General features: G+C 42.5%; 1 protein-coding gene across 1 annotated transcript in view; it reads right to left on the reverse strand.

Moving 5' to 3' along the window:
* LOC124796438 (zwei Ig domain protein zig-8-like) overlaps window positions 1-12,258 on the reverse strand; it is a 118,136-nt gene extending 105,878 nt beyond the window's left edge. The window contains exon 1 of the mRNA XM_047260636.1: window positions 11,844-12,258. Coding sequence (XP_047116592.1) covers window positions 11,844-11,922 — 79 coding nt within the window. The 5' untranslated portion in view covers window positions 11,923-12,258. The remainder of the gene's footprint in view (window positions 1-11,843) is intronic.
* Between the last annotated feature and the right edge of the window lie 532 nt (window positions 12,259-12,790).

Below are 12,790 nucleotides of genomic sequence, written 5' to 3' on the forward strand. Positions count from 1 at the left end.
CCGACAGCGGCGTTAGCAGCGAAAATTGATATTCCCGCCGCTCTCTTGGTTTCCACATCACTGGAGTGGCGGGATATTACACAGCCTGACGAACAAAGTAAAGCATCCAGAAGAAATCATCAGATTCAATGTAACTCTGTATACATACATACCATCAACAGGTATGTTCACCATCAGAGTTGCAATTCTTTGTGCCTGGTTGTACGGTCACAACTCGGATTTGTTCGTGCATAGTGCAGGCTAGGGCATATAAGGGGCATGAACAGCATCAGACGTTGGGTGATGACCGTCAGCGACATTGAGGTACCACATAGTCTCATGAGACAGCATGGCCTGCAACTAACAGTTTGAAAGGGGCCTCACTGAAGGTCTCTATTTGACCGGATTGTCGAACATCTACATCTACCTATATACTCCGCTACCCAACAAGCGGTGTGTGGCAGAGGGCACAATTCGCGCCAAAGTCTTATCTCTCCCCCCCCCCCCCCTCCTCTGTTCCAGTCGCGGAACGCACGAGAGAAAAACGACTGTCCGAACGCCTCAGTATGAGCTCTTATTTCCCTTATCTCTGAATAGTGATCATTGCGCGATTTGAAAGTTCGTGGTAATAATATATGCTCTTCATCCTCGGTGAAGATGGGATTTCGGAATTTAGTGAGCAGCCCCTTGTCAGTTACGAATCTTGCCGCTCTTCTTTGGACCTTCTCAGTCTACTGAATCAGACCCAACTGGTAAGAGTCCCATACAGACGAACAATTCTGCAAGACTGGGGGAACTAACGTGTTGTAAGCTATTTCCTTTGTTGAAGGACTGCATCGCTCCAGGATTCTACCAAGGAACCGTAGTCTAGAGTTCGCCTTACCCGTTACTTGTATAATCTGATCATTCTATTTGAGATCATTTCGAATAGTCACACCCAGATACTTGACGGACGTTACCGCTTCCAAAGACTGGGCATTTATTTTGTATTCGTACATGAATGCGGATTTTCGCCTTGTTATACGCAGTAGGTTACTCTTTCTAATACTGAGAGATAACTGCCAGTCATTACACCACACATTTATTTTATGCAAATCCTTATCGATTTGTTCACAACTTTCATGTGATACTACTTTCCTGTAGACTACAGCATCATCGGCAAACAGTCTAAGGCCGCTGTCAATACCATCAGCCAGATCGTTTATGTAAATCGTAAAAAGCAGAGGACCTATTACGCTGCCCTGGGGCAGACCTGAAGTTACGCTTGTTTCTGTTGAAGTTCAGGAAGACATCCTGCTCCATGTCTGTTAGAAAACTTTCTATTTAACCACCAATGTCATCGGATAGACCGTAAGCGCGCACTTTTTGTAGCAACTGACAGTGCGGAACTGAGTCGAACGTCTTTCGAAAGTCGAGAAATGTTATCAACCTTGTAGCCGGTATCTAGAGCCTGTTGTATATCATGCACAGAGAGGGCCAGCTGTGTCTCGCATGACCGCTGTTTCCTAAAACCGTGCTGCTTTCTGCAGATGAGCTTCTCAGAGTCTAGAAAGTTCATTACGTCCACAAAATATGTTTCATGATGCTACAACAAATCGATGTCACTGAAATTGGTCGGTAATTATGAGCATCCCATTTTCTACCCTTTTTATAGATTGGTATGACCTGGGCCTTCTTCCAGTCCCGTGGAACTTTCTACCGTTCCAATGACCTCTGATAGATGACAATGCTGCTATATTTCTAGCATAGCCAACATAAAATCTTACGTGGATACCGTCTGGTCCAGACGCCGTCCTGGCTCCTAAGGATCTTAACTGTTTTGCAACCATGCAGTATTCTGATTTGCGGATCATTTAGATACGGCAGTGGGAAAATGTTGGACTGCGTTCCAAAAGGAGTGTAGGTTCTGGTCGACCACGCCTGATCTCCAAAAGGAAGTATCGACCTGTTGTCCACGAAATATATCGTAATGGATTCGCTGCAACATTCTGTGTTATATGACACCATCAGCCAGTGACTACAAGCAACCAGACCAGGCAATTACCGATCTTCGCCTTGGCTACTATTAAAACCTTGACCACCAAAAACGGTGATGTGACATTTCCGAAGACGTGAAGAGCGGTCAGAGTCGATAACTGCCAGTCATTGTGCCCGAGCGGTTCTAGGCGCTTCAGTCTGGAACCGCACGACCGCTACGGTCGCAAATTCGAATCCTGCTTCGGGCATCGATGTGTGTGATGTCCTTAGGATAGTTACGTTTAAGTAGTTCTCAGTTCTAGGGGACAGATGTTAGGTCCCATAGTGCTCAGAGCCATTTGAACCATTTGAAGCCGATAAATTGGTAATAACGCCTAACGCCAGACAATCCCCGTAAGAACACCAATGCTACAAAAGGTAAGAAAATTCCGCAACACGTATTAATACCATGACACAAAAGTCTGCAGTTAAAGTGCTGCCATGAGCAGGTGGGGGGAATGCATGGCGGCAACGTGAGTGAGGTCCATTCTTTAAATGTTTTGGAAAGTTTGGACAGTTTCAGCGATGTCACTCTGGGCCTCATGTTATAGAGTGGACATGGCTAGCAGCTACTGATGGAACAGTGACCGCACAACCATGTGTCATGGTCATTCTGCTTCCTAAGTGTTGCCTCTCATGTGTGACAGTATCACATTTCCATTTTTCATTTGGGTAAAACTCGTCTGCAGAGGCACGTGTGTCGGTGAACCGTCTGCGTGATGTTGAGGAACTCCTCTGCTAAGAGAAGTCCCCTGATTTGTCCCTGATAGAAAATGTGGGACGTCAACTCGGATGGTTCGCAGCCATTTTCCTGGCTATCACCGACCAGCGAGAACAGCTGTGGGCGAGCTTGCTTCTCATACAGTGGCTTTATAACTCCATTCCCAACCACTAGCAGGACAGAGTGGATGCAGCGTCATATTGACACGTTAGCTCATACTGCCAAGTTCTTTGGAAATCACATTCGATATCGTTATAGCTAAAATTACATCACGTATTCTCCCAACCTGTGAAGTTCCATTTCGTTTTCTCTCCCCTCATTGGGTCCTAATTTTCATTTATTTTTTTATTTTTTTATTTTTATTTTATTTTATTTGTTTTATTTTTTATTTTTGCTAGACAGTGAAAATGAACATATTAAGTTAGCACTAATTTCTTACACAGCATTCGTGCGGAAAGTAGCATCCCATCAGTCAATTTAGCCCTCATATCGAACTTGGGGTGTTTCTCCTCTACTTCTATGAACCTTACCTGTGTCTCGGAACAGGTAACGGAAACATGATTCTTGGTGGCACATTCAAGGTTACTTAGATCTTCGAGAGTTTTTGTTGGATACCGTAATAGTTCAATCTGAACCAACATGCGATACTCTGTTAACAGCGAACATGTCTTACCTTTCAATCGCGTGCCTGTTTCAAACGGTAGTAACGTACTGTCCTACACATGTATCACACTAAACGTTTGCGAGAAAATTTTTAATTGACATCTGCTTTTCTTTGTCATATTTCTCTCTTTTAGACGTCACACTGGTAAATTAGTACACATATTGGTTAATTCTGTACGAAGTGAATGTTTTTCTCTCAGAACTTTAAATAGTGGTATTTTCTGTAAGATTTAGGCATGATTAAACTGGTGAATGAATCAGTGTCTGTGATCTTAAACCAGGGCTAGCTGCATTATGTACTTATTCGTATGCAGTGTCTATAAGAACTATGATGGCGGCATACTTTCACGTTACACGGATGACAGAGGTTACACTCGTAATAAATTTATTGCATGTGAACATTCCATGATGAACATTCCGCTATGTGGTAACGGCGGGAATGAGTGAGACTGTAATGTATAAAGAAATAGATTCATTGTAATTTTTCGGTGCTTGTTTGCAGAACACTTTGTATTATATGGCAGATTACCTTGGAGCTAATAACTGAGAGTACATTATTTAACTACGTAGACACAGCTGAGGATATACGAGAGGTTGACTAAAATAACAATGGGCCTTAAGGTACTGATTCGAATAATGATTTCTGGTGTATTTTCAATATAGTCGAAGAATCTATCACAGAAATGAGTAGAGGGTGCCTTTAATTAAATATGGCTTCATTTTCAATGCGCTCACAAAATGTCGTGTCCGAATGATTCTCGATGCAGTGTCGTTGTCTGTCCATAAACATATTGCACTGGTGGAAGAAGATGGACGCATAGGCAGTTTATGTTTAACACGATTTTCACCATTAACGTTACTCACATCTTTCCAGACAATTTGTAAGAGGGCCGTGGAGATTAATTAATGTTTCTTGCGATCTTCGAAAGATTGTAAGCTTTGATTTCCATCACGATCCTTACTTCTGTTTCAAGCACGATTTAATCATTGATGGCAATATCGATTAAAACGTCATAAAAATCAATGTAGTGAAATTCAACAAACAGATGCTTCGCCGAGGCTCTATTTCTGTTAGACAGGTACCATTCTTATACCTTTAGTGATTATATCGGTATCGTATGTAGAAGTGATACATTTCTTAATGAAATTTCTTTCATTCATCACATAATCGTTTGAAGACACAAAACAGACAAAAGTTATACTTCAGTGTAATGTAGTATCTTTAATATGCAAACAGTGTAACAAGTGGCAGACTATTTGAAAAACCTACATAACCCCGTATTTATAAAGGGTGTATCATAATTAATGGCGTAAACGCATACAGTTGAAAGTACACGATACTAAAGCAGAAATGTCTCAGTAAACGCAAGGTCGGAAATGCGTACCTTAGGAGCTGCGAGCAACTTTTCATCTTCGATACTGTGAAACAAATCTCTTATACTGCAAGTTCCTTGTTTTCCATATTTTGGGAACTGGTCGTATGGACCAAAATACGAAAAAATGTTCAGTAAACATGTGCTCTAAAACGCATACGAGCACATGATCATCAGAAGAGTTATGTTTCAAAGTAGGAAAGATGAACAAGTGCTCATAGCTCTTCAGGAATGCATTTTATAACCCATGTTTACCGGACTTGTTTTGGTCCATATTATCACTTTTCAAAGAATGGAAAGCAAATGAATTGCAGTAGAAGAGATTTGTTTCACAGTATCAAAGATGAAAATTTCTCGCAGCTCTTACGGTATGCATTTTTATGTTAACTCAAACTCTTTTGTTTCTAGTATCGTGCGCTTTCTATTGTGTGCGTTTACGCCATTAATTGTGACCATTAATTGTGATACACCCTGTATAGGAATTTTCATTCTCTCTCTCTCTCTCTCTCTCTCTCTCTCTCTGACTCTCTAACATTCATACCTCTCTTTCGTCCTTTGGGTCTAAATTAAAAACACACATACACACGTACGCGCAAACACAAAAGCACAGAAGTGTGTGAGTGTTTGAAGCAACAGAGTTTGACGCGGAGAGGCCGCATGAACCTATGACCTTTTGATGTAATGTGCAAGTTTGACTGGAATACTATCTTTAAAACTCCAAAAGTGGCATGGGTTATAACAGTCGACGGGCGCGAAAGGGAAGCTATAACTAAGAAGGGAATGAGATAGGGTTGTAGTCTATACCCGATGTTACTCAATTTGTAAATTGAGCTAGCAGTAACTGAAACGAAAGGTAAATTTGGAGTAGGTATTAAAGTACTGGGAGAAGAAATAAAATCTTTGACAGAACTACAGTGTCATCGGCAAACCTCAAAGACAGCAGAGGACATTGTAGAGTAGCTGAACGGAATGTACAGTGTCTTCAAAGGAGGAGAAAAGATGAACGTCTTCAAAAGCTAAATGAGGGTAATGGAATGTAGTCGAATTAAATCAGGTAATGCTGACGGAATTAGATTAGAGAATGAGACATTTAAAGTAGTTGATGAGTTTTGCTATCTGGGCAGCAAAATAACGATGGACGAAGTAGGGAGACAATAAAATGTAGACTGGCAACGGAAATAAGTGTTTCTGAAAAACAGATATTTGTTAACGTCGAGTCAGGAAGACCTTTATGGAAGTATTTGTGCGGAGTGCAGTCATGTATGGAAGCGAAGCATGGACGATAAACAGTTTAGACAAGAACAGAATAGAAGCTTTCGAAATGTGGTACTACAGAAGAATGCTGAAGATCAGGTGTGAAGATCACGTAACAATTAAGGAGGTACTAAATACAATTGGTGAGAAGAGAAATTTGTCACACAACCTGAACAGAAGAAGGGATCGGTTGGTAGGGCACATTCTGAGGCATCATGGGATCATCAGTTTAGTATTGGAGGGAAGCATGGAGGGTAAAAATCGTAGACGGAATTAAAGAGCTGAATACACTAAGGAGATGAAGAAGGACGTAGTTGCTCGGAGATGAAGATGCTCATACAGGATAGAGTAGCATGGAGAACTGCATCAAACCAGTCTTTGGACTGAAGACTACGACAACAATGTAAGTTTGAATCGCATTAATTTCAGACGCACATAAAACTGCGGAAGAAGCACTGAAACAGCTTATATAGTATAGTGAACGGTTCTACAGTTGATCAAATGAATAATAAGTGTACCCCGTGGAGTTTCGTTCCTTTCGCCTCTCGAAACTACAGTCCTCCTTTTATTAAATATCAAGAACACACAATTTTCTATAAAGTCGAACACCTGCTCTGTTATTAATAACAGGTTTCTAGATGTAAACACAATTAGTGGAACTTTGCCGGAGAGGAAATCAATCATTTTGAGAAAATTTTAGCTTTGTTCAGATCAACTGCTCAAAAAGTCATCTTTTCTCACCCCCCCCCCCCTTTCTCTCTCTCTCTCTTTCGTATTACCTGCGTATCTATACGTGTATGAACTTAGATGGAGGGATCGCTCATAATGTAAAAATAAGCGTTATGAAACAGACGAAGATACATCACTGTAAAATGAAAACAATATCACACATCAAAATATAGGCCGTCTCTTCGATATTGAACTTAACACTTTTGTGAGATCAAAATATGTTGTTGGATGACATTAGGTAGTGTTATGCTAACACACTGCACTGTGATTGGATATGGCGGAAGAGACGTTGTTGCTCAAGCCTGTCTGACAGTGCCTCTGACGAACCACTGCAGGTATCAACTCGTAGCAAGCGTGCTCAGAGCAGTTCACGTCATCAGCTACCGCAGGTCTTTCCAATGTCATTCCAATCGGTTGAGTCCTGTCTCATGGAGGAAGATACGTAAATGATGGCGGCGTTAAGGTCGTACATTATCGCCTTGAAAACCAAACCCATTGCCATAACGATGGATTATTCCTAGTCAGTAGGTCGGTGGTTCATTACCAGATATTGTAAATCCCTCAAAATAATTTCGATAGCGATGATAAACGCCCCACATCCTGGCTCCATAGCACCCAAAACACGACCGAGCGAAGGCCAAACGTTTAGTCCCCTAACTCCCCATTAACCAACCAACCAAGACCAAACGGAACCCGTGGGACACTAAGTCGTAGCTGAGCGCCGCGACATTTACCTATGACGTTACTCAGGCTTAAGACAAATCCTGTACTTCTCGCTGAAGAGAATTCGACGCGATTGATTCAGGTTTCATTTCAGGTGTTCCGTTGTCCATCTTCTTCGAGTAACACAGTTCCACGAGATTTGTAATTTAGTTCATCATTGAAGCCTGGGGTCAGAAATGATAATATGGAGAAGTTTGGGTACTGCGGGGATCGTCTCAGACCTCCTTCAGGCCAATGAAGGTCTCAATAGTTTCGTAGCTTTCTCCAAAGTGTACCTATGAGACGTTATTTGTTGGCAGCGATTATTAGTTCATTTTGTTGGAGCACACGGTCAGTACGGGACACCTCTTCAGAGCTTTGTAAGACGGTAGTGCTTGAATGTCAGAATTTACCGCAACTGATGTATCGTTCCATTGCGATCAGTATTCTCGCCGTAAAGTAATAATTCGCGTTCAGTCCAAGCGTGAAATGACATTTCGAGTCATGTGGATCGTCTACCCTCAAGACTGTTTGTTCCTCGCACATCAGAAGACATGGCAAAAAAATTGTTGAGAAAGAGGTACCCGTAAAATAGTCCTTAAGTTGTAAAGACATTGTAAAAACTTAGTTATAAATTTGTTTATGGGAACCACATGTTCAGAATAGATTTTGTTGTAAATAGCCATCACGAGCAATAAAAAAATTAATTTTTCTCATGGTGCAATTAGTTTAATTTTGAGATCATAATCTGGTAGATGATACCGTTGGGAATATACTCCATGAATGATTTTCAAAGTCGTACAGGACAATGACCCCAAGATTGAAAACAGTTATAGAGTAATAAAGATGAAAACTTTTATCAGTTTGTGACCGTTATTTACTACAAAACATCGTTTACGGTAGCTGTGAAACACAGTTTTAAAAACGTAACATGTTAAAATGTTTCAAAGCCATAACAATTCACACTCTAGGTTACATTCCCATAATTAATGTGAAATAGTAGCTCATTTTTGTCCACTCTACTAAGGATAGAATCTGTCGCACATAGTTACTATTACAGTGGTTAAAGGCAATTCATTGCCTTGTACCATTAAGTCCTCGTATCAGATAATCAGAACACAAATTTCATGACACTGGTTGCCCTAATTACATTGTCGTTTGTGGAAAGTGCAACACTGAGGAGGAAATACCCGAATAGCGCCACACTTGGTGGAAGTGGCGACGGGTGTGCAAGCAGTACGTGATATGTTTTGCAGCGAGGCCGAGCAGAGCCCTCTCCTGCCGGTCCGACAGGGTCGGTGTTGCACCTAGTGTAGTCGGTGCAGAGCTGTCACACAAGGTGGAAACAATGCAGTAAGTGCCAGTATGCCTCGTCGACGTCAGAGGGAGCCGTATCGGTATGTGAGCGAGTTCGAACGGGACAGAATGATCAGTCTCCGGAAAACGAGGTTGTCATACATCGACATTTCGGCTCGCACAGGGCATGCTGCTACGACAGTGATAAGCGTGTGGAATCAATGGACAGAGGAAGGTTGTACTCAGCGACGAGCGGGAAGTGGACCATGGAATATGACCACCGCACGGGATGACCATCTTGTCCACATGGCCATTACGGACCGTACAGCGTCATCCACAGTGTTGGCTCGTCGTTGGAGCACTGCAACAGGTGTGAACTTGTCTGCATCGTCGGTTCGTCGCCGTCTGCTGCCGGTTAGACTGGCTGCACGCCTGCCATTACATCGGCTTCCATTGTTCAGAAACCACAAGGAGCACGTGATCACCGTCACTGTGGTGCTGAGTGGTAACATGCCATTTTTTCGGATAAGTCACGCTTCAACGTGTCCTACAGAGATTGCCGCATACGTGTCCGGCGGTACCGTGGTGAGCGCAACCTGGAGAGCTGCATTGTGGAACGCCATAGCGGGCAAACACCAGGTGTGATGGTTTGGGACGCCATTGTTTACAACAACCGATCTCGCCTCGTACATAAGCGGGCACTTTGAACAACAGCCTGTACCAAACCGAGGTTGTGGAACCTGAGGTATTCCCCCTGCTTCAGGCATCACCACAGGCCACATTTCAACAGGAAAATGTCCGGCCACAGGTTGCGAGGAATGTACAGGCCTTCTTGGAAGAGCGACGGGTACCATTGCTCCTCTGGCCTGCACGTTCGCCAGACATGTCGTCTGTCAACCCTGTCTGGGACGTGGTTGGTCGGCACCTGGTGCGTCACGTTCCCCCAGTAACTGGGGTCACTGATTTGTGGTCTCGGATACAAACTGCGTGGAGGAAAATCCCTCAGGAACGTATTCATAACCTTATTGATTGAATGCCACGGCGTATAGCAGCTCTAATTGCAGCGCTAGGTGGCCACACGATATACTGAATAGTCGGGCTCAAAGGACATGTACAGATTTGAAAATGTAATCACTTATTACTTGCCATGTACCTAACATGTAGTATTGAATTAATTTAATTCATGCGCTTCCTTCTTGGTGTTGGAATTTCCACAAACGGTAGTGTATTAATGAATAAACATGGTGAATCCATTTCAGTGCAACGAAGAGTCATGGATGGGAAACAGAATCATCAGGTGACTGTCGCTATCACTGCGAAGATCAAATATGAAATTTGGGAAGTACCAACTTCTTTTTCAAAGAAAGTGAAAGCAGGACAAATATGCACCTGCAAAGCCAGAAGTAGCGTTACGATTCTCAACTGTAGGTAAGAATATTCACACACTCTGTGGTAACACATGCTAGTAGTAGCCAATGGCTGCGAAACGTACCCAATGTTGAATGTTTGCAATAAAATTCACAGATGTTAAAATATCTTACTGTCTCCCCAGTTTGATGTCTGTGTTACTACTCAGTGAGCGTAGCCTAAACTTAGGAAAGAACACACTTACATGACGCAGTGTCGTAAGGCCATAAAAATCCACCGTTATCAACTCACTAAAACTCAAAAACCTTGGAATTATATGAAATCGTCCTCTCCATTACTTTCATATGTTTCCTATCATGAGAAACACCTGTTGTGTTTGAAACTGTCTTCTATTTACGAACAGTAATTTTTTAGAATAAAATTCCAGCAGTATCAACGAAGCCAATGATGACACTGAAAATATAGTTATCGGTCACTGCTGACACTGTTGTAATGTATCTTTTAGTACACAAACCAGTGGTCTATATTAATTTTCTGGTTATAGGCGTCGTCTTTTGTACTTTGGCAACAACATGCAGTTCAGTAGGCTAATAGGGTACTGTAAAGTGAGTAAGAGTTCCTAACACTACTGTACCAGATTTACATCACACATGTGGTGCATGTATATCATGAAGCTGTGTGACCTACTTCTGCAGAGCAAATTTCGATGAGAACACGCAGAAGTAAAAGACACGTAAAAGATGTGAACGAAAGCAGTGCAAGTAAATCCTCGCAAAACTAGAGATCGAAACCAACTCATTTATACACTACGTGGGAAGCCTTTGTTTTGGTTTTTATACCATCGATGAACAATTAGACAGAACTAACGAACATAATACAAAATCAGTCCAGAATTAATTACAGTTCAGCACACACTGAAATCCACCTTCGCAAGAGGTACATGCCACATAGAGATTTATTAAAATTTCAAGTGTATGTCATTTATCCTCTGACGGCGGCTACATGCAGAACACATATCCTACCAGTTACTACTATTTGTGAGAATGGGAAGATTTTACATAAAGCGAAGTCGTACTAAGAAATTCCTAAATCTTGTGTTCCATTACAGCCCACGAAAAAATTACTAACTCCCAAACACATATCGTGTAGTAATCTTGGTAGTAAGGTCAGAAAAATCTGAGCTTGTAGAGAAGTGTACAGAATGTTGTCCTACCAATGCACCATACACTAGTAGAACACGAAGGAATTAACATGACACTGTTAAAAAGGTTACCACCAATCTCACTCTCTACAGTAGCTTGTGTGGCACTTACTTACATGCAAACAATGTTTGGCGGGATTCACCGACATCGAATGACTCGCTTGCTACAGCTAATACCACAAGCAACATTATATTTCTAAGCGTAAATCGCAGTACATACAGTGCTGTAACCAGATTCGTGACGCATCAGCAACGAACGATGAGGGGAGAAAGATGGCACTCATAATTATACGATTGTTGTGGTCCTCATGGCTACAGTTGTCTGACAACGTACAGTGAAATCGGATACACTCTCTCGATGACTTGCAATTTTGTATATTACTGACTTTTTCAGAGACATGTCTCTAAATGAAATAACTCTTTAAAAAACATTCCTTACAATAAGTCCTTTCGTAGCATTAATCTAAATTGGTAAGAAGTATACGAAAGTTGCTTATCTAGGACAGCATGGACGGCCTACACGCCATGAAACGTAACTCACCACTGAGCAGGAAAGGAAGCAACAGTATCTGCAACGTCAGCAGTAGCAGTTTAAAATGGTCCATGGTTCGATGTGTCATCACCAACCCATTGTCACCATATCTGTTCTTCAATATTCACCAAAAGAACGACTTTGATGAGAGCAACATTAATTTCATCACTGTACCACGGAAACGGAGCAAATTATAGCGGGATAATACCGTTTCCACTCACATTGATGATATACATTAAGTGAATGGTAGAAAGTAAAAGTCAGTGCTCAGAATGTAGGTATGAACTGACGGAGCTAAAAACAATGATGTTGCAATTTTCCCTCGTCAGTCACGTACGGCACCCCTGAGCCTACCGCGGTGACGTGGCTAGGTGCGAGTATCTGCGCGCGGCTGAACACCTGCTGTTGTCACCCGTTGCCAGGAGGCTTCCGCAGCCAACACTGACGCCGGCTGCGCTCCGACAACAGCCGCCGTCCCACGACCGACCTGCCCCCTGTCGGCGCGGCCACCAAGCATCGCAGACAGCCCTCTCGCCGCGCCGCTCGCTCCACGCCTGGGCGCGTTGAAATGTTTCACACCTCGCACCTCGCATCTTGTGGCATCTCGGCTCCTTGACGTGGCGGTATCCGGCTCATCGATCTCCTCCACAAATAGAATTAGACGGAGCCTCTTGAGAATTCCCGTCACCCAAATGAGCATCTAATTGCAGGATGCCTAAGTAACAGCCCTGCAGCCATTAAACAACGCATCATTTATTCTGAGCATTAATATTGATACTGAATGACCCGACGCTTAAGAGATCACGAGGTTTCCGTTAAATTCTGAGTTTTTGTAACCGTTATTCTCTTATACAAACAGCTTCAAATTCGCTAGGAAATGGATAAAATCCTACGTGTTTTAGCTTCGCTCCTGTAAAGCCCCGGCTGTTTAAAAGATTCGAACTCTCATGTATAAA

This window comes from Schistocerca piceifrons, chromosome 1 (genome assembly GCF_021461385.2).
Source record: "Schistocerca piceifrons isolate TAMUIC-IGC-003096 chromosome 1, iqSchPice1.1, whole genome shotgun sequence".
NCBI lineage: Eukaryota > Metazoa > Arthropoda > Insecta > Orthoptera > Acrididae > Schistocerca > Schistocerca piceifrons.